This window comes from Corvus cornix, chromosome 7, assembly GCF_000738735.6.
Source record: "Corvus cornix cornix isolate S_Up_H32 chromosome 7, ASM73873v5, whole genome shotgun sequence".
NCBI classification, from domain to species: domain Eukaryota; kingdom Metazoa; phylum Chordata; class Aves; order Passeriformes; family Corvidae; genus Corvus; species Corvus cornix.
This window is the reverse complement of record NC_046337.1, coordinates 35,297,693-35,324,314: the sequence shown is the minus strand read 5'-3', so window position 1 is coordinate 35,324,314 and position 26,622 is coordinate 35,297,693. Positions and strand designations below refer to the sequence as shown.

General features: G+C 47.4%; 1 protein-coding gene across 5 annotated transcripts in view; it reads left to right on the top strand.

Annotated features, from left to right (window-relative positions):
• The window catches only part of ERBB4 (erb-b2 receptor tyrosine kinase 4), a 576,015-nt gene extending 557,875 nt beyond the window's left edge, over nucleotides 1-18,140 (top strand). For 3 of the 5 annotated variants that reach the window (XM_039554927.1, XM_039554924.1, XM_039554925.1), the window contains 3 exons: nucleotides 6,388-6,435; nucleotides 7,283-7,574; nucleotides 9,496-18,140. In XM_039554927.1, coding sequence (XP_039410861.1) covers nucleotides 6,388-6,435; nucleotides 7,283-7,574; nucleotides 9,496-9,932 — 777 coding nt within the window. In that variant the 3' untranslated portion in view covers nucleotides 9,933-18,140. The remainder of the gene's footprint in view (nucleotides 1-6,387; nucleotides 6,436-7,282; nucleotides 7,575-9,495) is intronic. The other 2 variants (XM_039554926.1, XM_039554928.1) reach the window with 1 other exon arrangement.
• Nucleotides 18,141-26,622: the final 8,482 nt, after the last annotated feature.

Sequence of the window (26,622 nt, the reverse complement as noted above, 5' to 3'; positions counted from 1 at the left end):
AAGCCTATTCTTTGCTATAAGAGACCAAGAGTGCACAATTATGGGTTTCTTTTCCCCCTTGCATAATAAAACTGGGAGATTATCATCAAGTTTCTATTCAGATTTTAGGAAGGCTTTTTTATTTTATTTTTAAAACCCATCTTTGTCTGTAAGAGCTCCCTGTTCAGGCCAGCATGCGGCAATGATTACTGCAGTAAAGGCTTCGATGGAGATGTGCTCTATTTCATTCTCAATGAGGGTTGATGGCATTTTGAGAGGCTCAGAATATCCTTTGATTACTGTATAAAACAGGCTGGGGAAGATGGCAGTGCAGCATGCACATAGGAGGGGGCTGCTGCTCCCAGGATTGCTCATCAACTTTCTTTTGTGCTCTTTTTTTTTTTTTTTTTTTTCTTCCATGTCACAATCACAAATCATGGGTGTGTTGTGGGTTTGGCCCTATTCTCCATCCTTTCCCTGTTTCGGGATTTGAAGCTTGAGGTTTGTACAGAAAAAGAGATGCTGCTGCTCCTGTGTTTTGGACAGCACAGGAGCAGGAGCAGTGCTGACCCCTCTGTCCCACAGGGAATTGTTAGAACAGGTGGGAAATGGTACCTCGTCCCTTTCAAATTGTGGGGAATTGGCTCCGTGTTAAAAGGTGCCATTTACTGTAAAGTGTCTTGGAGAGTGTATTAAAAAAGAGAATGACAGAAAGCTATTCATGGGTGACAGGAAGGATGGGGGAGTCAAGGAGATTGAAAGGAAAAGATAGGCAATGCCAGCTGTCTCTCTTCCTGCTCTGCTCTCTGTTTAACACTAAGTTGCATTAGCACAAGGTAACAGGCAAAGGGAATCCTTGCATTTTCATTCTTGTGTCATGCTTAGATCAAAGTGTATATCGTGCCAGCTGAAATCCGTTTGCCAGCCCCTCTGAAGGTAGGAAGGATGAAGGTTTCTGAGATCCAGAGAACAGGTGGGTTTCCAAGCCTTTGGTGCCATACAGCAGGAGAATGCTTTTATTTCCAGCCCAGCTATCAGGTTCAAAGAGGGGAGGCTACAGAAAAGCATTTCACCTACCTTTCCCTGTAAGTGTACCTGGATACTGAATTTTGTGCCCAAATTATGCATCTCTTTAGAGATTATTTTCATTGGTGGTCTTGTCATCTTTGACTTCTCTACTTGGTGAAGTGTTAGATTGAAAATACATGGTTTATACCTGGTATTTTCCAGTAACAGCACAAGAAATACTCTGTGCAGTGTATGAGTATGTTGTTTCCTATAGCACTATGCCAAGATTATTAGGCATGGGTTTTTTGTGATATATGCCATTTACTGTTCACAGTCCAGACTAAATTACTCCTAGAAGGCAGTTTGGGTATCCCATTGCATATGGACTGCTCTAAAAAAGTTAATGAGTATGAAAACAGACAGTTGTTACGAGAGAATATTATGCAAGAGAAAGTGGTAATGAATTTTCTGAAGCTAAGATGTTGGTCAGTACTGACCTGAACCCAGGGGGCCAGTGAAACATCCATACTGACTTTGGACAGGTTCAGGGATGTCTTAAAAACCCACCATTCTGCCAGGACATGGGGTGGCATATCCAGCTGACACAGGCAGCCTATGGGAACTGAGTTAAAGCTCAGGCTGCCTGCAAATCTCACCTGTCCTCTAGCAAACAGCAACCAGAAAAAACTTAGGTGTAGAAAAAGACTTACTCATTGTTTCTTCTATTTATTTTTTCCCTCGCTGATCTAAGCTGCTTGGTTTGTGTCTCGATTGTAGAAGAAGCAGTTGTTGGAGACTGAAACAAACACTTCACACAGACTGATGCTTACATTGTTTTTATACTTGTGATCAATATTTAAGTTAAAACATGTGACACATTCTGAGAAAAGGTACTGCTGGAAAAGGGGCTGGGCTGTCATCATTTCCCATAAAGATTCCTCGATCCCCAGTGGAACCTTATGGCCAAGGAATGCCAGACTTGTGTCAGGTGCTGTGAGCTGTAGGGACGGATATGCTTGAACCTTAACAGCCCAGGAAGGTGTCTAATCCTTTCTTTTTATATCACAGGATCACAGAATAACAAGGTTGGAAGAGACCTCCAAGATCTTCGAGTCCAACCCATGTCCTAACACCTCAACTAGACTATGGCACCAAGTGCCATGTCCAGTCTTTTTTAAACACATCCAGAGATGGTGACTCTACCACCTCCCTGGGTAGACCATTCCAGTACTTTATTATTCTTTCTGTGAAAAACTTTTTCCTAATATCCAACCTATACCTTGACACAGCTTGAGACAGTGTCCTCTTGTTCTGTCAGTTGCTGCCTGGTGGAAGAGACCACCCCCCGCCTATATGGCTCTTCTCTGAGCAGGGGCTGGGACCAGAAACGCCCAGAGGTCTGAAAAGCCTTCTAGCAATTACTATACAAACAGCATTCCATTTCTGTTGAGCATTGCACAGCAATCTCATGGTGCGTGTTTTTTCCTTTGATTTTCATCTCGGAAATGTTTGCTGTCTGGAGCAGGGCAGAGTAATCTGCAAATTCTGTGGAAGCAGGACTGCAGCCAAGCAGATGTGGCTGTTCTCCTGGAACGGTCTTTCCTATTAGAATTTCAGTTCAGATCAGTTGTAAATACCAGGCTGCTCCCTTGGAATGTAGCTGGAGTTTGCTTGGGGGCTGGTGGTACACTCTGTGTTGTGTGCTCTGCCTGCAGCCCCGCCAGACCATCACAAACATGATTCAGATCCACTCACATAAATCAGCTGTCCTTCCTGGAGAACTGCTGAAATTTTGGTGCTTTCAGTAAGATCTCATATCTTATGATGCTTTGGTTTAGTGACTCATGCCTGGATACTCCCTTGGTTTGAAATTAGGTAAACAGTTTCTAGGGGAAGGCCGAGAGTGACTTGTTTCTGGGGGCACATAGCCCAGGACTGATGAACTGGTACAAAGAAGTGTGTTGCCAGAGCTTGCTCAAAACAGGTAACCATTGGGTTGCCTGAGGCATGAACCAAGCAGGACTTGGGAGCAGCATCCCAGTGAGAAGGCAGGAGTGTTTTACTCCTGCTCTCTGTTTGGTGGTTTTTGTGTACGAGAGCAGAAGGAGAGGAAGAGGGAGTTTGGGTTTTACGCAGTTTGAGCAGTATCAGAGTGGGTTCAAATGTGTGTGTATATTCATGCTGGCAAAGCCTTGTCTTTAGTAGAGAAAAAGCTTTCAGTCTCATGAGCTTAGGAGGCTGTTTAAGAGCAAGAAACAGCAATGATTGTGCAACCCTATCAACATTTCTGTGGGTGGTAAGGAAAACCAACTCGGCAGCAGCAAGGGGGCTCTGGGGAGTCTGTGCTGGCAGCAAAACATGGAGGTACCAGCTCAGGCTGTAAAGAAAGTGTTGCTTATTTTCTATGTGGTGGCAGCTCTGTACCACTCATAATCCCACAGCAGCATGCCTCCAGCATTTCTTCCATGAAATGTGCTCTGGGTGCAGCCATGAAGGCAGCAGTGCTCAGCTGGAGTGGGATGAGCTGTGCCATGGGCAGCAGGAGAAGCACAGCCCTGGGTGCCAGGCTCAGGGCACGACACTAGACCCAAGTTAGAAGAGACAAGGCAGAGGCCTATTCACAGAGCTACACAAATATGAGTGGCAGGACCCAACAAGGCTTTGCTTTCATTACGGTTTAAGATGCAGCCAGAAAATATTATGTCCCTGATATAAAGGAGGAGATATTTACATTTGGGACATTTTAGAAGCAAGGAATTGGAAAATGAAATTAATGAATAGAAAGCAGTAACACAAGCCAATATTCATGGAAATGTTATTTACCACTCCTTGATCAAGGCTTATTTTACACAAACATTAGCTGTCCTAACAGCTGATGTGTCACTGGTATTTCATACCAGAGGGCCTTGGGAAAAGGCTGTAGGAGACATTTTCTTGTGTTTTATCCTTTCTCCCCATTGTCATGTTTTTGCCTAAAATTCAATCATGAACCGAATGAAATCTTGGGCATTTCTGAGGAGGGCTGCTCATGGGCTGTTAAAAAAGTGAGGCTCCTTCTGGAGTGTGATGAGTTCCCCTGTCAGTGGACGTGTGCACTCCACAACTAATGGATATAACACACATTACACCATCAAAAGGGAGCCAGTATTGATTTTTTTTTTCCAGTATACAAGCTGAGACTTCTTAAGTTGGCTTATGTAGTGAGGTTTTCGAGCAACCAACTGCTAAGGTCTGTCTATCTCAAAAAGACAGAGATGATAATTGAGGCAAGAGTTTCAGGATCGAACCCCAAAATTCTAGAGCTTTTCAGTAAAGGAACACCCTCTAATTTTTTCAAGATAGTATTTAAGATGCAAAAACAACAACCCTCCCCCCCAAAAAAAATCAACAAAGTAAATTTAATTTCACATACAAAACAAGCTATTTAAGTTTTACCTGGTAAAATTCAAATATATTTTGTCCTCACAGTGTGATTCATGTCCTGATCAATAAGAGTTGTCGGAGGGTAATCTTGGATGCCTACAAAATTATGACCTCACGTTGCAATTACCAGTCAATTTAAGGACACTTAATTATATTAAATTTTGAAGCCCACTAAATGGCACCACGGCTGTTTTCTTTGCCTCCTGTTTCAATGGAACAGTGGCCACAGGGTATCAACTCCTGGGGAAAAACAGTAAAGAAGTAAAAAAATGTGCAGACACCAGTGGTGGAGAAGAGTCATGTGTAAGGTTCTATGGTAAGGGGTGTTGCAAGACAGATATGTTTAGTACAGTGCTAATGGGGAGGCATGAAAAGACACAATTATAGTGATCTTAGTTGGCAGGCCACTGCCTGGAAAGTGTCTTGTCAGCAAAAATAGCAATAAACGCATTAATGCCAGTCCATTGTCTCCTGACATCTTGGGACAGGGCTGTGCTAAGAGGGCCTGTTACTGTGTTGTTATAGTTGCAGAGTATGTATTTAGAGTCACAGCCAAGAAGAGCTAAAGATAGGATGGGGGGTTTAGCCTTTTGTGCTGAGGGTGGAGCAGAACCCACAGATGCATAATGTGGCCATCCTAGAACAGTACTTTTTTAAGCTGCTAATCTTCTAAACATTTACTGGCAGAGGGGTATAGCCCTGTGTGCTGAAGTCAAGCCTATTGGCAAAAGACTTGCTTTTCTAAGTTGTCTTCAAGACATCACTGAAAGATGTCTGAACTGAAAGTACTTCAAAGACAGCTCAGCCCTTTTTCATCCAGAATCAATGAACCAACCTTGGAAGTTCATGGGAGTGCCTGTGTGGAACAGGGAGATGTAAATGAAAGGGGTGTGATACATCCCGGTGTGGCACGGGATAGAAAAGGAGTGGTGACAGTCCCTGGTTTAGGGCCTGTAACCCTGGACAGCAGCCAAACACTGTGTCCTGCCACACAGTGATAGCACAGCATTGCCACAGCTCCTTCCACTCCTGCAGGCTGGGGGGCTGCAGCCACCTGGGAAGACAAAAGCAGGAAACTCTCTCACCAGTGTCATAGCTTGCAGATGTGGGGAAGGAAGCTGGGAGCTTTAAAAGGAGGGTAGATGATTCCCAACAGAGCTTTGGATTCCTCACTGTTGGGAGAGTTGTTTCTCTCTAGTCACCACTTTATATTCCTTCTCTGGATCCTGCATGTAACCATGAGTTTGCCTAAAACTTTACCACACTCCATGGACCATAGTTTACTCCATTCCTATCTTCAGTCTCCTCCATCTTTTCAGAGTAGATGGAAAGCTGGCCTGAATTCAAGTAAATACGAAATCAGAGGGCAAGGCAGGCTAAATTTCCTGCAGTGCAGTGTCTCAGAGCCATCAGCAGGGCTTTAAAGTAGCATCTGGCAGGCTCAGGAGATGTTTTTTATCCATTTGTCTAACACATGCTGCGTTGTAACCTGTCATTGCCCATGTGTCATTACAAGTGGACTGTAAATCCGGAGGGGTTCGGAGGCAATCACAGCATCTCTGGTTTTCAAGGTGTTCCCTGATTATAAAGGGACCTTCCTGATTATCCCAAACAATCCTCTTGCACAAGCCTGTGAAGTTGGAGGCTTGCTGCAAAGTGTGTATCCAGTGTGTGTTGGTGTGTGTTCCCTTTAAAAGGTAACATCTGGTAAAGTGTCTTATGTTCCCTCTTCTGTTACGGCCTTCACTCACAGGGAGCCCAAGTGAGATCAGTGGCTCTGTTTAACACTGGTGAGACACACAGCTTGTTGTTGGGGATGAGGCATTTGCCCTGATTGAATTCTTTGAATTTTGGGTCCAGTTAGGAAATCTGACTGATGTGCCTGTTTCTCCCAATTAGCTCATACAGCTCATGTGACTTGTTTCATTCGTGTGACCTCTTGTTACGTATCCATCACCCATTTTTCTTTCCTATTAGAGTGAAATTGGACACAGCCCTCCTCCTGCCTACACCCCTATGTCAGGAGTAAGTATTTCACATTCAGCCTTCATCCTTCAGGCTTTCCTCCTTTCTTCACTACTTTTTTTCTGTTTCAAACTCCTTTTTCCTGCATAAATGACCCAAAGGCAAACAGGTAATGATGTGTGTATATAAGGAATCAAATAGTTAAGATCTCCAGACTCAGCCTGGATTCGTGTGCAAACTCGAAGGACCCACACCCAAAATTCTGACAACTTTTCTTGAAAAAGCATTTAGGAAAAAGGCTTGAATGAATCTATACATCTTTCCTTCCTATCTGTAGGTCATGATTTTGAAATTTCCTTGCATGCCCGTGCTGACAAGCAGAATGGTAGGTTGAGTTGAACCACTGAGTTGAGGTGCGAATACACAGTTCACCAGCCTGAAATGCACTTCCTGATGGAATTACACATGGTGTGGGTGACCCCATGATTCTCACCACGGGACACACTAAAAGTATCACCCCAGGAATAAACAGAGGTGATAGTGGCCTCTATCCCCAGTCAGCAGGAGATTTCCCAAACATGAGGTTTAAGGGGTGTGGTCAGAAATCAGGGGAGGTTGCCAGAGTAATAGAAGAGGAAATACCACGTTCACCTCTTGCAGCTGTGTGTGTCCAGCCTCCACATCCCTAGTAGGAGACAAGTTTTCCTGCCCCATTTCTATCCCCACTGAGCACCACTGGGCAAATGGATGCTTTGTGGGTCGACACCAAAGCCTGGAAGCTCAGGATGGGCAGGGCTTCCCCTGCCCAGCGTGGCAGGGCAGGCACAGGAGGCACAGCGATGACTTGCTGTTGAAGCTTCTCCCCTCAAGATCCTCCTTTCCCATGCTGTGTTCTTCCTTCCAACAGAACCAGTTTGTGTACCGGGATGGTGGCTACACTGCGGAGGTGCCGATGCCGTACAGGGCTCCGGGCTGCATCATTCCAGAAGCCTCAGCTGCTCAAGGGGCCACAGCAGAGATCTTTGAAGACACTTGCTGCAATGGCACGCTGCGGAAACAGGTGGCAACCCTGGCAAAAGAGGACAGCAGCACCCAGAGGTACAGCGCTGACCCCACCGTCTTCATTCCCGAGCGGGTCGTGCGGGGAGAGCTGGATGAGGATGGGTACATGACACCGATGCGAGACAAACCTAAAACAGGTAAAATACTGGCTTTCCAGAGAGGCTCCTGGTCTAGCCTGGCTGCATTTTTTCTCTTTGTACATCAGCAGCTTTTCATCAAAAATGGCTTTATTTAGTTACCCATCAAGGTTGAAGCATTCTGACTAGGTTAATACTCCTTTACATGGGGATTTGGTTTTCTCTCCTTAACTTTCTACTTTGAAATGCTCAAATGTGCCAGTATGTCAAAGCTGGTAGTTCCCCCCCTTTTTTTTTGAGAAATAACAAGTGGAATGAAAAAAAGCCAAGTCCCATTCTTATCCAAACACAAATCTTCAGTTATTTCCAAGGAAAGGATCTATCTTCGGCCAGCCATAGTCCCAACTTTGCTTTGTTTATTGATCTTCTTATTCTTGGCATTGTGCTTGGTAAATGTCATGTTGAACCTACCACAGAACTGATACACACAGCTGGCATTTTATACCCAAGAGAAGTCTAGGATTGAAAGAACAAGATGTGCTTTAAAGAGAGCATCACTGCAAGGGGAAGATCGCCTAAATCTGTGCCAGCTCAGCATGCTGCACTTCCCAGTTTGCCCTCATTCATTTCTTCCTCTTTAAGTAATGATAGCAGTCATTTAGATGTAAGGGGATGTGTCATTATTAATTTTCATCCAAAGCTTTGCATTAGCTGTAAAGAAATTAATAAATGCAAATGTAAATGACAAGTCACTACTGTGTTTGCTAAGCCACTTGTCCTTTGTGTTGCATGACAGAGGAATGGTGGGAGACCTTGGGCATGACCCATGGCAGTAGCAGTTGTGGGAGTCTCCCTTGCAGTGAGTTCCTTTCAGTGTGAGCCCACATGTATGTGCCCACACAGGTGCACCCTGGAGATCCTCAGAGTTCTGCAGGAGCCACCTGAGCCCTCGGGGATGTGGCAGTAGCAGCTCAGGAGAAAGCAGCTCCTTCCTGACTGCCTGGGCACAGACACAGGGTTGTCATGGTGTGGCCACACGCTGTGTGTTCCCTGCCAGCTGCAGGGTTCAAATCAAAGCACTGCTTGGCTGTCATCACTGAAAAAAAATGTTCCCACTATTCAGCTCATATTCAGTGACATCTTAGCTGCAGGTTCAAAGGTGTTCACTGGGTCTTGAACTTTTACCTTTAATAGTTCTGGCCTCATTCTGGGTAAAACCAGATGATCCCATGACAGCAGGCAGGGCCTTTTTCCTTGCACCAGGACTCTGTGAGGTTTGTGCAGAGCCCTTGAGCAGCACCATGCTGCTGGAAATGGGGTGTTAATCCACAGCAAGTGATTTGAGGCAACTGCAACCTGCTCCAAGTCCCGTTTTGCAGCTGATCTAAGGCTCTCTTGTTCCCTTTCCAGGGCTCATTTGTATAACTTTTTTTTTCATAATGCTTCAAGGCCCTTTGTCCTTCAGGGACGGAAGGTTTTTAATCAGGCAAATTGTTCTGTTAGAAATGAAGCTGTCTTAAAAGTTAGCCCTTGGGGATAGGCTTTTGTGCAGAGAGGCTTAACTAAGATTCCTGTAGAGTTTTGTGGATGGAAGGACTGCAGAGCAGAGGGTTTGCTAATAGGTCCAAGGTTGCAGAGGCAGGAGTCGGGCAGCATGTTTGGCTCTGTAGATCATACAGTGAGATGAAGTCCAGGGGAGCACACAGGCTATGGCTCAGTAAGAGCTGTAGTTTAGTTGGCCAGTGTGTTTGGTAAATCAGTCTTCCAAGGTATCTCTTTTAACCCATATTGTCTGTTTAGCTTGTAAGTACTTCATTTTTCACAAGTGTGTGTTCAACATAGTTGGCTCCTGATCCCATCTGGAGTTCTAGCAATGGCTGAGGTGGAGGGTGCTCTAGTCCAAGTGCTGCTTCTGGTCACGTGATGCTACATGGACGGATTACTACCACTCCTGGCTGACTTATTTTTTATCTTTCCTTAGATTACCTAAACCCAGTGGAAGAGAACCCATTTGTTTCCCGACGAAAGAATGGAGATCTCCAAGCTGTGGACAACCCAGAGTACCACAACGCTCCCAATGGGCAGCCCAAAGCAGAGGACGAGTACGTGAACGAGCCATTGTACCTCAACACTTTCGCCAACACCTTGGAAAATACCGAGTACCTGAAGAACAATTTGCCGGAGAAAGCCAAGAAGGCCTTTGACAACCCAGACTACTGGAACCACAGCCTGCCCCCACGGAGCACCCTCCAGCACCCGGACTACCTGCAAGAGTACAGCACAAAATACTTTTACAAACAGAATGGACGGATCCGGCCCATAGTGGCAGAGAATCCTGAATACCTCTCTGAGTTCTCCCTGAAGCCTGGCACTGTGCTGCCCCCGCCGCCCTACAGACACCGGAATACCGTGGTGTAGTGGCTGTGCTCTCACAGAAGTAGAAAGGCAACCCCTTGTAGCTGCCTCACTCTTACTCTCTTGCTCTCCCTTTCTCCTTGCCGTTGTCCGTCCTCCCTCCCTCCCTCCCTCCCTCTCTTTCTCCCATGAGCTTCCTCTTCTTGCCAGTTCACTCATTTTTTGATACTTCTAAGTGAAAGGATGTTTCGGAGTTGGTTGCAGATTGGGTTTGGAACCAGGAAGGAAGGAAGGAAAGAGACTGAAAGAAGGCATGTACAACCTGGCCTTTCCCACTTTCCGCAGATGCAGGGGGTTGGATGTCCAGAGAAGTCAGTTGGTACCAGGAAAGGCCAGTGGCAGTGCTGCTGTCGAGCTCATTCTCAGTGATTCAACCAGACAGTGTAGGGAAAGCCACAGAAAGGCTGATTCTTTCAGCAGGAACTGATGAGAGTCTGTACAGCACTCCTGGAAATCTCCATGCAATTTCCATCAGGGTGAAAAATGGACAATTTTTATATCCTGTGTGATAGCGTAGTAATTGAGATTGAGAATCCAATTTCTTTCTCTAACACTTTCTATCCCAGCAACTGAAAATGGCTAGTGTAGCTTTTCAAAAACATTCAGATCTTCATTGTGGCTTTCCAAGAAATGATGATGTGATTCCCACATACAGCTGAACCCTTCTTCTGAGCCACACCGTGATTTTGTGCCAATTCCCAGCCACAGAGACTCCTGCTCAGAACTGGTACCCTGAAACGACCATTTTTGTATGTGTGCCAACACAACAAACACTTTAAACACAAAATACCTTTCAGAAGAGAGTAACAAAACCACACCTCCAATATGTTCCTTTTGAAGCTAAAAAACAGGCCAAGAAATGAAGATTTGTATGCCAAAAGCTTTGCTTTCCTATTTTATACCTGCTGACTATAAACACTTCAAACAATCATCACTAATTCTTCCCTCTTTTTCTTCTTCATGGTCATGAAGGGAGCTGGGGATGCTGTCAGGCAACACTGAGGATAAGACAGAGAACTGAAGAGTTTGATAGGGGTCACTGATGTTCTGTGGGGTGGGGTGGGAAGGGTCCTTTAAACTGGAAGACAGACACTGGACTGGAGAAAACGCACATAGCGGTTCACTGGAAAGTTAGTTTGCACTTAACCTCTGATTTTATTTGAACTGTTTTCTGGATTTTGAATGAAGCAATATGGAAGTGACCAGCAAAATACAAAATAATAATTTTAAATTAAAAAAAGAAATAATAATTATATGTAAAGGATGACTGTGGAAATGCCAAAATGAAGCAAATCAAGTCTTTGGAACAACGTCTGCCAGTTCTGAGAGGCTGATGCAGTGACTGCTTTAGAGAATACAGTGACAGAGCAGCCAGCTCTTCCTGCTGCTGTATGAAGGACAGCAGAGCAATCCCTGGAAAGGATCAGAGGAGGCAAATGTCCTGCTCTGGCTTGCAGCACAGTACAGAATACCATTTTTCTAAAAGGAGGATTACTCTGGCACAGAAGACAGTGCATATGAGGTTTGAGAAGTTAAAATGTGCATGATTTGCAGAGCTTTCTGTCAAAAATGTAAATAAGTATGAGTCAGTCTCCTTGCACTTAGTTCTGCTTTTATCAACCTCATTTTTTAGGTAGACACCCCCTGACCTGCTCCTCTTTGGAAATCTCTTTCAAACCAGAGTTCTGGACGTTTTTAGTGACTGGGGGCAGGTGGAGCTGGGAAAGGAGGCATAAGGGCCGGAGACACCGAGGCTTGCTCCTGGCACACCAAGACCGTGTGTGTAAGAGCATTTGTGAGCCTACTTCCCACCAAACATCTTAAGGAACTATTAGGTACCTTTGGAGATCTGCCTGTCTCTATCCATCAAGGCTTTTAAAGTGAAGAAGCAAAACCTGGTGGATGGCAATCTTGGGTGGTGCAGCAGTATTTCAGTTTATGTGCTTCAGTTCTGTTAGGGTTGAGATCTTTGGGGTGACCTAACCTGGCAACAAAACCAGCAACAACCAGTGGTCTGGAAACGGCATCATCCTCCTCTGAATTCCTGCCATTGCAACAGCTTGCCACCTTTAATCTTAGGGAAGCAGAGGAAGGAGTAAGAAACAAGCAATAGTTACCCAAAGCTTGGTGGCTGAGGGTCAGCTTGACAAAAGTGTGAAGAGATTTCAAACCTGAGTTGGTTGTTACCCTTGTAGATGGAAAACAAACTCTGTGATCACAAGGCTGTTTCAGCCAGTGAGCTGTTTGTGCATCAGGTGTGTCCCGACCAGCTGAAACCAGGTGTACGCTGAGTACATATCTGAAGGTTCTGAAAGCAGCAAGAACAGGTACAGATCTTTGAGCTGTTAAAAGGAGATCTTCGGTCAAGTCGTACCAAGGTGGTTTGTAGTGACAGGACCAAATGGCCAGGAGACCACTGTCATGGGATAGATGGATACAATCCTGCACTGAGGGGCCTCTTCTGGTGCCTCTGGTAGCCCCTCACCATCTTAGTGGGACACGGGCAGGCACTGGGCAGGGGCTGGGGCTCAGAGGGTGGAACGAGGCCCTGGATGGCTGCTCCAGGGAAGGTTTCCCCACAGGAGTGCTCACAGGGTGTCGTCTGATGCACAGGCCAAGGTCTGCCAGGCTGGGACAACGCTGCCAAGCTGCCTGGGGACAGAGATGGGCACAGGAATGTGCGTGTCCCGTTTCAGCACAGCAGCTGCCCGCAGTACCATAGGTAGGTAGAGGAGGGTTGATTTGTCCCTGAACAAGTCTTGTAATAGAGTAACTCCTAATGGAGAAAAAACATAAAATAAAATCCTGGCACAGCTCACATGTTTGAATTCAGAGATGAACTCAAAGGCTGCTGGGGCAGAGGCAGGCACACCTCCAGAGCCAGGCACTGGGATGGAGCTGCTCACACAAGCTGAGGCCTGTTTGTTCCTCTGGTAATGAAGTCGTGCTCGTGTTGGAAACAAGCCCGTGGAGTAATCCAAATGTAAATACTGATGGGGTTTAACAGTTTAATGTTTTATTTCTTACAAGGCTTGAATTATTTATTAATTTAATTTGTTGACTGTGGGTGTGCTATAATACATTAAGTAACATGGAAATGCAGAGGTTCCTGCAAGTGGGGCAGCAGAAAAGCTGGAACAGGAGCTTGGGCTCTGCCTCGCAGCCAGGCTGAGCCATGCTGAGCCGTGCTAGTGGGGTCTGGGATAGCAGAGGACAGGCAGAGGCTTAATGAACACAGTGATTTGGGATGAGGGAGAACTCCTCACACTGCAGCTTCACAATTTATTTTTTTTACTATTTTCTGAGCTGCTGGTTTGAGTTGCAGTTGCCAAAACTGGCCCTTGTGTTTTGTGCCATGCTAGTCACTACCCTTGCCCAACTTGGCAAGGGTCAGTGTGGTTTTGTCAGATTGGCCTGTGTGGTGCTGAGGCTGCTGCTGAACCAACCTCTTTTCCCTGGTGAGAGAAGCAGTTATCTGAACCCTGCTCCTTTCCTCTGGAAGAGAAGTTCTGAGCTATGCTGGCAGGTTTTGCCTCCTTGAAACAGATAGTTTAACCATGGCTAAAGAAAAAAAGGGGAACTGACAGAAGAACTGTTTGGCTGCTTTAATCTGATCAGCAGAAACACCTGGCTGTCCCTAACTTGCATTTTTGCCTTATTGGGTATTGCTGCTGGCTTGGTGAAAGAACCTGGGCAAGTGCACGTGGCAAAATCATGGCAAGCATTCAACTGGGATTCATATGGGATGAAAGATGAGAGCCAGGCTCTTTAATGCATAATGACAGATTTGGGGGAAGAGCACATATTTCCACACACAAACTGCATTTTGTCAGCACAAAGTAGCAGGTGAGCGCATCAACAGAAGTGCTTTGGGTGTAATTCACTCTCTAATGCTACAGAAGTATCTGTACATGGCACACTTGGGTTTTGTGGGTTTTAGAATGCAGTCTCCTGTTTATAAATGCTCTCCTTCCTCCTTTTGTGGCCTGTGTGACAGGAGAGCAGTGACCAACTTTTCAAAAGCATGTTTTTACCCGAGTGTGGATCGGCCTTTGTCCAAGGCACAAAGCAACGTGCTAAAGGAAAGAGAACAATAGCTTATTTTTTCCTGGTCTCTTTCAGTGATACTTGTCTTAGCTGTTATTATCTACCTGAGGGTTATTGCAAGCAGACATGGATGCTGGGGCCGATTGACTCACTGTAACACAATTGGCTGAAACCAGCTACTTTTGAGTTTACTTCTTCAGCTCTTTTCAGATTTTTCTTTTTCTGCAAAACAGCCAGGAGGGATTCTTACATGGCGATTGGCTCAGATGTAGCAGAGTATTTACAACTATATTTCAAACAGGTTGTCTCTCTCAGGTAGCAAGAGATGGAAATAAATCTGCAATAGGAGCCACCATGTGGGTCTGTTTCAGGTACCCTGAAATCCTTTTCCGTGTACAGAGAAATGTTGTGTTACCTACCCCTGGATGTACTGCTTACTTGGTAGGAAATGTGCTTCTTGACTGCAAGGCTCATATGCAATGATCTGACACCTGTTTCCAATAAAGATTTGAGAGGGAGAGCATTTCCCTCACCCTCAGCCACCATCAATCCCAGCCCAGAAGGAAGGAAAGTGGCAGTTCTGGAACAGCAGTTCAGCCCTGACTCTATGGATCCAGTCTTGCCATAGCTTTAGGTAGAGCTGAGCAGCACATGGGAGAAGTATGAGCTGTGAGGTGAGTCAGCCTAGAAACACAGCTTGGTTTTGGGGATGGAAAATCAGATATCAAAGAAAAAAATCTTTTTTTGTCTAATGGTGTGTCTGTGTAGGTGTTGTGTATCATGGTGGTAGCTAACGGAATGGTGGGATTGTTTGAGCTCTTTTATTCCATCTGGGAGATGAGGAGAGACTGGCACAAGACAGAATGAGGCTGTTGGTCATGTAATTCCCCAGGATAACTGGAGGCATCCCTGTGGGCTGTGCTTCCCTGGCAGCCCAGGTATACAGAAGGGACAGCAACCACTGCAGCACCCATGAGCACACACAGGGACACTCACACTCCAGCGTGCCAGCCCTTTAGGGAGGAAGGAATGGGAGCACCAGATGTGCCCAGGGCTGGCAGCTGGGCAGTGCCCGTGAGTCAGGGTTGGCTGCTCCCCTCACCCTGCACAGCTGGTGTCTCAGGTCGTCCACCTTGGGTTTCCCAAGCACATTTTGGAACTATGGAGCTCAGATAGGTGCTTACATGCTTGGAAGGCTGTTTGACTTGAGAGTGAATGGTGAAACAGAGGCTTTAGAATAATGAGAGCTGGGCCTGCAGTTTTCAGTCACCCCTTTGGCTCTTAGAGGGCACCTCAGAGGGGATGATGTCACCTCAATTTCCCTTTGGGAAGGCTTTTTCAAAACGTGGTGGCACATGAAGTCTCTGCACCTGCTCATTTCCAGCTCTGTCACTTGCTATAGACTCATTCAGGTGGATCTTCGACCTCTGCTGCTGACAAAACAGCTCATCTGTGGTTAGATAAAAATCTTGGATTTGGCTTCAGATTATTTTTCAGAAAGCCAGGGCTGGGTGGGGTAGGGTGGCTGGCTGTAGTGCTTGTGCTCCATCAGGCAGGGAGCTGCAGTTGTCAGTGCAGCCTCAGTGCAGCACCACTGTTGCAGCACCACTGTGTGTGCAGGATTCCCTCTTTTTTATTTTCTGCCGGTTGCTAAGCATTTGTTACACAGTTGGAAAAGGTCAGTGTTACAAATGGGGCTTTCAGATTGGGAACAAATAACAGAAATAAAGTTATGTGGTTAGAAGCACCATTCTAAAATGTCCAAAAATCATGTCTCCATGTTAGTTTTAATGTTATTTTAGCACAATTTTATTTTACCACTGTGTGGAATAGTGGTTTGTTCCGATGGTAGACTCCTTGCTCTTGAGGAAATCAGGGGCAGCTGAGGCTGTTGGAGGTGGTGCTGCAGTGATGGCTAGGATCTGCCTGTAAGTTTGGACAATGCAGAGCAATTTTAGGGAACTTTGTGAGTGTTCAGGTGACTGATGGTGATGGCACTCAGTGGGGCTTGAACTGTAGCCAGTCTCATCTCCTAACCAGAGCCAGAGAGACACCTTCCGCCCAGGGGTCTGCAGCAGCAATACAGGGAAAGGTGTGAGGGGGAAGTCCAAGGACATCCCAATAGGAAACAAGAGGAGTCAAAGCTGGGTTTTTTTCCTTTTTTATTATTTAATTTTAGAAGTAAGTTTTGTGGACCTTGGCAGAGAGAGGTTTTAAGGGGAGTTTTGTAAGGCATTAGACAGTGTGAGTAGTTATGTCCCAGTTCTTCTCCCCTCACCAATAAAAAAGCCATGAAATCATGCTCCAGTGGTGTTCTGGATGAACCCTCTGGGATGAAGGTGCATCCTGCCCAGCACCCTCAGGCTGCTGGCTCAGGTGTGACCAGGGCCACAGGTACACAGAGCCATCGGCTGTCACTGAGCACCGCTTGCAAGCAGTTTGGTCCCCAGCCCAACCTTTTAGCTCTCCTAGGGGGGAAACACTGCATTGTCCATAGCACTCTGAAGACTAAACCCTTTTGGGATAACCACAGTAGGGAACTGTGACTGGTATTTTCCAAGTGTAGATATGTATGCCGTTCTTTCGAGGTAAGGTACTCTGACATATGTAGCATAAACTGGTCCTGCTGTTAAATGGGTCGATTATTAACTGAGCAGCTGTGTAGGGGTAGCTAACTTTGAATGCATGAAACCACTGTTCCTCTGGACATGGGACAGGAGCTAGGTGCTGGCTGCTTGTGGGGGTACTTATGGTGAGGTAATGCAAGAGGAAAATGCAGGTGAATGAGAAAACTGGTAATTTTTTATAGCATTTTAATGATGGAAATTGGTACCCATTTGATACATTATTCACAATGGTTTTAATCCCTTCTTTTGCCCAGTTTTTGCTACTTCCCCAACACTGTAAGCTGGAATTGCTAAATAGGTAGCAGCCCTAGTATAGGGAAGGGAAACTGAGGGGAAAAGAAGTCTCTTTCTAAGAACAGAGATAGCCAAATTGTATTTCCTGACCTGGTGGTCTTGATAACTGACTTTTCAGATGAGGCTCAAATTCAGGCCCTGGGGGATGACATTACTGTCCCCTTGGAATCAAAGGCTCCCACCTGGGAAGTCACACTGGGATAGCACTGAGCTCCTGGTGACTCCTGATCACGGTGCCAGCATGGCCTGGCCCAGAGGAACCAGCAGCAGAGATGGGGTGGTCTGGGTTTTTGTCAATTCTCCGCGTTCTGAAAGAGCCACAACATAAAACAACCATACTTCTGCCTTATGAAGTACCTTCAGAAGAAGAGAGGTGTCAGCATGTTGGGGAAGACACTCATCTCTTGCGAAGTGATGCATTCAGAGTTAGCTGCCTTTCTGAAACAAAAAAAAAAAAAAAATTCAAAACCTACTGTATGTTACTTTGAAAATGTGAATAGTATTTTTATAGCTTGTTAAAGACACAGCTAGTTGCATTTGTAAATAAGGATAATGTTGCTTTTATTTTCCTTGTGGACATCATTGTTTGGAACATAATTGTCCTTAGGGTTGATTTGTATATAGGTAATTTGCTTGTGATTTAAGCCGCTCCTCCCCTTTCCTTTCTCTCCCTTCCCACCCTCTGGTTTTGGTTAGAAGTACCATTTTCAGCATTCTGTGTGATTCTGTGTTTTAGCACTATTGTGGTGTGTTCAGACTTTCTGCACTTGCTTACACAGTAGGGTATGCCAATCGTGTGTGGCGTAATGTTACTTTAACCTTTCGTTTCTCATATTTTAGCTGTCGAGAATTAAACACTGTTAAAATACTTACTGACCTGGGTTAATATTAGGTACATATTTTAGCATAATTTCCCCTCTTTTCATGGTTTCTTGGGTTTTTTCTTTTTTTCCTTTCCCTTCCCTTTTGTCTTGTTTGGAAGCTGGGAAGAAACCTGTGGATCTTCTCTTTGTGTGGTTCTATTCCCCACTCCCGTGTGCAGCCCGGAGTTTCTCCTCATGGTCCTTGGGGTAGAGCTTTATCTGTTTGTTAAGGCAAATGTAGACTGCGACCCACCTTGCATCAACCCACGCTCATCCCAGCTGAACAATTTGAAAACTGTTCTGCCTTTTTGTTACATGAATCTGTCAGAAATATATTTTTAATTTAATATAAATGAAATTCAATAAAATATGAAACAAAGTCTCTGTGCACATGTGAAATCTCTTGGAAGGTGGCTTGAGTGCTGTCAGTGCCACAGAGTCCCTATGTCCATGGAAAGCCCTGGCATGGCCCTGAGCTGGGGCAGCCACACACACCCTACACACACACACAGAACCTCACACACACACCCTACAAACACGCACAGAACCTCACACACACCCTACACACACACAGAGCCCAAAACATTCCACACTCCCCCCCTCCACACACAGACAGAACCCCTCACATCCCACACATGCCCTACACACAGGGATCACAGCCTACCTGACCCCAGTTCCAGCAGCCAAGTTCCTGTGGAGCAGCTCCTCCAGCAGCACCCCTCTTCCCTGAATATCCCATGCCCCTCCATGTGTGCCCTACCCCCACAATCCCAGGGTTATGCAGCTCTGAGGTTTTCATTCTTTTTAAAACAAACCATGGCCCACGAAGGTGTCAGTGCCTATGCCCTGTGCCCCAGCTCACTCACTGGCTGTCCAGTTGCTGCTCATTCACCCACAGCTGCCCTGGCTCAGCTGGGCTGATTTATCCCCCCAGCTTCTTTGCTGGAGGCAGTGGAGGGTGGCGTGGGGCAATGATGCATCTGTATATTTAGACACATTAATTCAGTGCATACATCAGATCTAGCCCCAAGAACCACACACCCCACTATGCCAACAGGCACCCTCTGGGCATGCACCCCACACCTGCGTGCCTTCATCTCACCCCAGCTCTATAGCTTGGCCGTGGCTGGCTCTGCCTTTGGCAGCTGCACCTTTAAACCCAGTTTGAAAACACAGAGATGCTTCCCATGCTCTCAGACAGGCTGAATAAGCCCCCCCAGGTGCTGCCAGGTGCCCTCAGTCCAATGCCCACTCTGTGTCTCATTTAAAACCCATGATTTGCACACAGTCCTGTGAGATTTAACTGAGGCATTCCCTGCCAGTGCCACCGGTTAATTCCCATGGGGTCTGGCACATGCCCTAACTCAAACTGGTCCCACTGCCCCCAGTCTGCCTTGCTAGCTGGTGAGCATTGCCCTGCATTGCCAGGCCTCTGGAAAGCATTTTAAATTTAGCTAGAAACTCATAAAGGTCATTTGGCTCTTTGAGGTGCATTTTAAAACACTCCAGTCTCCCTGGATTGCAACTCTTTGTTTCATGAATGGCTTCAACATTTTATCCCCAGCAGCCTGGAAAGGTCGTTGCAGACACACACAGTTCTCAGTGTTAGAATGCTGGAATGCTGGAACATTCCCCACTGCCTTCAGGGAGTAGAAGCACAAGCTGTGTGTACCAACACCACTTTCTCAAAGCAGGCATGGGTGATGTTATTAAGCATTCACACTTTGGAGCTGTCAGGAATATAAACTCCATTTTCCATAGGAAGGGAAGGGGAAGTGAAAGAGCCCTGCTGCAAGCCCACCCTTCCACATCCAGCCCCACACCACAAGGCCCTTCCACAGCTGGAGCACACCCAGGGACACACACACGCTGCAAGGCTGCAGCTGATGGAGACCCACACATTGGAAACAGTGAGATGCAGGGATTTGGGATCACTGTGATCTTTACAACATAATAGGCCACAACAGAACTTCAGCAACTCTTCAGAAGTGGGCAATACAAGTTTTATGACACATGCATACACACATGCAAACACACACCCCTTTTCCCCAAGTGGGTTTACTTAACTGGCCAAAAAAGGAAGGAAAGAAAAGAGTAAATCAACCACCTATTTTTCTAGTGAAATATATTAATTTAAAGCCCTCTGCTACTCATTCAGAGAAGCTTGGCAAAGACCATGGGGTTCAGGTGTTTAAGGTGCCACTAAAAAGCACAGTTTAGCTTTTGCAAGCAGTTTCATGCCGTATTGCTGGTGATCAAGTTCTTGGAAGCCCTCTGTCACTCATGAACAACATGGGCACACACATATGGAATTATTCAAACCTGACGCCTCATCACTGAAAGAAGTTGATCTTGTACTGAAAGAAAAAAATATCTACAGGGGTTTTTTGAGGAATCTGTTTTGTTTTTGTAGTAGTAGTAGGGGGGTCATCCCCATTTACCCCAGCTGGCCCAGGGTATCCTCACCCTTCACAGTCTGGCTCATGACTGCCCAGTGTTCAGCTTAGTGAGGTTTGCAGAGGCAATGCTGGCCAGCTGGCATATTTTATCCCACTGCAACAAGCCTGTGCCCTGAGCACTGGTTTTGCTCCCTCCAAATGCAAAATAAGCAGCCATTGCTGGCACTGTAACACCTCTGTTAAGGCCTGGGACTTTCCCAGCAGGAGAGGCTGCTTTACCAATTTCACTAACAGTCCCAGAATTCAGACAAATCTCTTTAAAGCTTGCACTCAGTTTGCAAACCATACAAGGACTGTAAAGCTACTGAAGAGGCCAAATGAGCATCTCATTTAAAACAAACCTTCCAATAAACTGAAGTAAAACAGGAAAGTAAAACCCATCAGCAGGTAAAAATCAGCTCAGCTTCACTGATGAGGCTGAGGCTGTTGCTAAGGTTCAGGGGTGTTTCCTGTATCATCTCTCAAAAACTGGGCCAGCAAACATTTTGGAAGCTGTTGCCAGAAGCTAGAAAAAGTCAGGAGAGAGAAAACCAAGCTTCCCTTTGGCTCCTTTAACCTTTAAGCTATAACACACTGCTTGTCCTAACTTCTCTGCCAGGCTTACAGGGAAGCCATCATTGTGGTGGGACAGGCTGTACCAGGCATTCTCTCTGACTGGGCAGAAACACAGGGCTCTAAGAGTCAAGAACAGTACTGCGAGGGCAGTTGAGTCGGGAGCTTACCTGAAAAGCTGGATTTGTTCCCTGATCCATTTGTTTTGGCAAATCCTCTCCTGGCACAGGAAGGCTGAACCTGAAATGTGTCCTCCTGAGGCATTTTAAGACCACATCACTAAATGTCTGCCAGATGAACAACTGGGAGCATTTTGGCTTCAGTCAACTAAACCATTTGCATGGTCCTTTTGAAAATTTGGTGGAGGGCGGTGTAGGGGCAGTGGTGCTTTCTTTGGTTTGTGTTATTGGGGGAGCTTTTGTTTGGGTTTTTTCTTTAGCTCTCTATACAGATTCCCCCCAAGCAGGTTCCTAGGGACATTTGGAGTGTTGGTACAGCACCAGTGCATTCCCTGCTCCCTCCAGCCTGTCCCAAGTGGATAATCTGCTCTTCTGCAGTCAAAGTTTGTTCCTTCCTGGGGCAAAAATTATTTTAAAGGTTGGCCAGAAAGGAGGCTAAACCATCTCACAACAGCTCAGACCTTTGCTCCTCCCTCACCTGGGGTTTTGCTGTTTGAGTCCGAGCCCTCTCCAGCCTCCAGTGCAGCCACCAAGCAGATCTTCCAGTCCATGGTTACCACATAACACCCAGACTGTCTCAGCAGCCACAGAGAAAATTGACACGGGACAGGGGGGTTATGACATGATGGGGAAGATAAAGGCAAATTGTCTGGGCAGTCATGGATACCTGTGACAATAATTTGCCCCTAAAAGAGCCCCTGAGACCACAGGCAGCCTTCCCATCCTCCAAGAGATGATACTGCTGGGAACAGCCGGGTGAAGACCCCCAGCATGCCCACAGCCCAACTCAAGGAGCTGGCATGAGTCTTTAAAGGTGATTATTTAGAAAAAAAAATTAAATTATTATAGTTAGAAAACTGTTTCCATGCTGTCTGCAACCCTCCATTCCAGCCCATCTTCCCCATCAGAGCAAGGAGTTGCTGGGTTTTTAACCCTGACCACACAAGCCTTTGCTCAAGGGGACAGCCAGCAATTCCAAAGGGGCAACCACTCCATAGCTCCAACCTGTCATGCCTGCTCACTGCTCCAGAAGGAACAGCTGGAAAATAGCCAGCACAACTGCAAAATTCTTCTCCCTATGAAAAATCCTCCCCACTACCCTCTGCTTTTTTCACACCAAGAAGTCTTTACTATTGTCTCGGTTTTGAAAGACAGGTGTCTGCTAAGGAAGGCAGAGGCCCCCTTGAAGTGGCAGATATAACCCCTTTTCCCTCCAAGTTATTATATTTTGAAATCAAGGGCCTTTAGGCAAAGATGTGGGAAATAGGAATAACAGTTCTTTACTATATATATATATATGTATATAACCAGTCAAACAAAACAACAACAACTATGGCAGTAACAGCAATCACAAACCCAGTGCCAGCCTTCTCGGCTGTCAGGCCCTTTCCCCTCGGGTGCAGTTCCGCTCGCAGCCGGCAGGGGCGCTGGCGGCTCCCGGTGAGCAGGGCAGGTGCGATGGTTCCCCCCGGCTGCAGGGGGCGCTCCGGAGCGAGCTCGGGAAACACGCGGCACTGGTGCCCTGGGATCCCGGGAAGGATGGAACAAAGGCTTCACAAACCCCTGGGCAGCCGATCCCGGACTCTCAGGAACAGCAGGCTGGAACGGCAGGGAACGGCAGGCTGGACGCACAGAACGCAGGCTGGACGCAACTCCCGGGTGGCAGACGAGATGTATCCAGATGGGAAACCCCACGGAGGCCCAGGCAGGCAGGGCGAGCAGGGCTACAGCGTAGCGAAAGCTCGAAGCAGCAGCGGGCAGGGCAGCCACAGCCCGGTCTCCAGCAGGGCAGGGAAAGCGGCTTTTGGGGTCCCGGCGTTGTTTCCAGCAGGAAGAAAGAACGGCCAAAAAGAAAGAAGCAGCAGCTCCTTTCTCTGCAGCTTCTCTCTCCGGACGCTCAGAGCGAACTGACCCCACACCCAGGTGTAGACAAAGAGTAGCCAGGCCCGCCCCACTCCCCTTTTTGTCTTTCTTAAGTACAGCTATTTGTCCCCTAGCAACATGCATATGGGAGAAAATTCCTTTAACAGGAAAAAAACTAAGACTAAACTAAAACCCCAACAGTTATCCACCCCGAATTTTTCCCATACTAACATGTTACATGCAAACTTAACTTTTTTAACCATATGAAATCTATGGCATTAACTCAAATTATATACAAATATACATGCTGATACTGATACCAAGTACAGAGCCATGGGTATGTTCACCACTAAAACAAGGTCCCTTGAGGTAAGCATCGGTCTCTCCCTCCTTTTGCATCACCCCACCAAGGTGCAACCTGGTCCCTGAGCAAAAACGACCCCATGGATGGGTTTGTCTTTGGCTCAGGCAGACTTTACCGAAACAGTTTTTCCAAGCATACCTCTCATGTTGCACCACTGGAACCTTATCTCCATCTGTTGTTTGTAGGGGGTTCGGATTGGGGCAGGGCCTGCTCGGCTTGGGTGGAGCCTCGAGTGTTACTAACCAGGTGGCTCTTGCTAAATGCATACCCCCATTTTTGGAAAGTCCCCCCACCAAGTGCCTTTAGGGTGGTTTTAAGTAGTCCATTGCAGCGTTCAACTTTTCCAGCAGCTGGTGCATGATAAGGAATATGATATATCCATTCGATACCGTGTTCTCTGGCCCAGGTGTTGATGAGGCTGTTCTTAAAATGAGTCCCGTTGTCTGACTCGATCCTATCAGGGGTGCCATGTCTCCACAGGACTTGCTTTTCCAGGCCCAGGATGGTGTTCCGGGCTGTAGCATGAGGCACAGGGTAAGTCTCCAGCCATCCAGTGGTTGCTTCAACCATGGTCAACACGTAGTGCTTGCCTTGGCGGGTTTGGGGAAGGGTGATGTAGTCAACTTGCCAGGCTTCACCATACCTGTACTTTGACCATCGTCCACCATACCACAGAGGCTTCACCCGCTTGGCCTGTTTGATTGCAGCACAGGTCTCACAACTGTGGATGACCTGTGAGATGCTGTCCATGGAAAGGTCCACCCCTCGGTCACGGGCCCATCGGTATGTTGCATCTCTCCCCTGATGACCAGAGGCATCATGGGCCCAACGAGCTAGGAATAATTCTCCCTTGTGCTGCCAGTCCAGATCCACCTGTGATACTTTCACCTTGGCAGCTCGGTCCACCTGCTCGTTGTTGCGATGCTCTTCATTAGCCCGACTCTTGGGTACGTGTGCATCCACGTGTCGAACCTTCACGGTCAGCTTCTCTACTCGGGCAGCGATGTCCTGCCAAATCTCAGCGGCCCAGATGGGTTTCCCTCTGCGCTGCCAGTTGGCCTTTCTCCAGCGATCCAGCCATCCCCACAGAGCATTAGCTACCATCCATGAGTCGGTGTAGAGATAGAGCCTCGGCCACTTCTCTCGTTCAGCAATATCCAAAGCCAGCTGGACGGCTTTAAGCTCTGCAACCTGACTCGATCCACCTTGTCCCTCGGTAGCTTGTGCAACTCGTCGTGTGGGGCTCCATACTGCAGCTTTCCACTTTCGATTAGCGCCTACAATTCGGCAGGAACCATCAGTGAAGAGGGCATAACGTCTTTCAGTCTCCGGTAGCTCATTATATGGTGGGGCTTCCTCAGCACGAGTCACTTGCTCTTCCTCTTCTTCAGAGGAGGGACCCCAACGTCTCACCTTCAGGCCAGTTTGTTATAATTTCTAGAATCCCAGGGCGATTCGGGTTTCCAATACGGGCACGCTGTGTGATGAGGGCGATCCACTTGCTCCATGTGGTGTCGGTGGCATGATGCGTGGAAGGAACCTTTCCCTTGAACATCCAACCCAGCACCGGTAGTCGGGGTGCCAGAAGCAACTGTGCTTCAGTGCCAATTACCTCTGAGGCAGCTTGGACTCCTTCATAGGCTGCCAAGATTTCCTTCTCTGTGGGAGTGTAGTTGGCTTCAGACCCTCTGTAGCTTCGGCTCCAGAATCCCAGTGGTCGGCCACGAGTCTCACCAGGCACCTTCTGCCAGAGGCTCCAGGACAGACCATTGTTCCCGGCTGCAGAGTAGAGCACATTCTTCACCTCTGGTCCTGTCCTGACTGGGCCAAGGGCTACCGCATGAGCGATTTCCTGCTTGATCTGGGCAAAGGCTTGCTGCTGTTCGGGGCCCCAGTGGAAATCATTCTTCTTGCGGGTAACCAGGTAGAGAGGGCTCACGATCTGGCTGTACTCGGGAATGTGCATCCTCCAGAAACCTATGGCGCCTAGGAAAGCTTGTGTTTCCTTCTTGCTGGTCGGTGGAGACATCGCAGTGATCTTATTGATGACCTCGGTGGGAATCTGACGTCGTCCATCTTGCCACTTTACTCCCAGGAACTGGATCTCTTGGGCAGGTCCCTTGACTTTGCTCCTTTTGATGGCAAAGCCAGCTTCCAGGAGAATCTGGATGATTTTCTCTCCTTTCTCAAACACTTCCTTTGCTGTGTTTCCCCACACGATGATGTCATCGATGTATTGCAGATGTTCTGGAGCCTCACCCTTTTCCAATGCAGTCTGGATCAGTCCGTGGCAAATGGTGGGACTGTGCTTCCACCCCTGGGGCAGTCGGTTCCAGGTGTATTGCACACCCTTCCAGGTAAAAGCAAACTGGGGCCTGCATTCTGCTGCCAAAGGAATGGAGAAGAAGGCATTGGCAATGTCAATAGTGGCGTACCACTTCGCTGCTTTGGACTCCAGCTCGTACTGAAGTTCCAACATGTCCGGTACAGCGGCGCTCAATGGTGGCGTGACCTCATTCAGGCCACGGTAGTCCACCGTCAGCCTCCATTCTCCACTGGACTTACGCACTGGCCATATAGGGCTGTTGAAAGGTGAATGGGCCTTGCTGACCACCCCTTGGCTCTCCAGTTTGCGAATCATCTCATGGATGGGAACCACAGAGTCTCTGTCGGTGCGGTATTGCCGGCGGTGCACTGTTGCTGTGGCGATTGGCACCTGTTGTTCTGCAACTCTTAGCAGTCCCACGGCAGAGGGGTCATCTGAGAGGCCAGGCAATGTACTCAGTTGTCTGATATCTTCTGTCTCCACAGCAGCTATCCCAAATGCCCACCTGAGTCCTTTTGGGTCTTTGTAGTAGCCATTCCGGAGGAAGTCTATGCCCAGAATACACGGGGCCTCTGGGCCGGTCACAATCGGATGCTTTTGCCACTCCTTCCCAGTCAGGCTCACCTCAGCTTCCAAAAGGGTCAACTGCTGTGATCCCCCGGTCACCCCAGCGATGGATACAGGTTCTGCCCCCACATGTCCCGATGGCATTAAAGTACACTGTGCCCCAGTATCAACCAATGCATCATATTTTTGTGGCTCTGATGTGCCAGGCCATCGGATCCACACCGTCCAGAAAACTCGGTTCTCCCGTGCCTCTTCCTGGCTAGAGGCAGGGCCCCTCTAGCCCTGGTTAATCATTCTTTCCCTGGGCGTACATGCTCGAGGTACCTTCAAGGGGATCCGACATATCATCCTCCCTTCTGTAATACCTGGCAGCTCGGTCACGGGAGGCTGAGGCTACCTTCACCTTAGCGGAACCCCCTCGGTTAGTGCCTCCCTCCTTGAGTTCACGCACCCGCGCTGCCAGGACAGAGGTGGGTTTCCCATCCCACCTTCTCATGTCTTCCCCATGCTCACACAGGAAAAACCACAGCTCAGCTCGTGGGGTGTACCCTC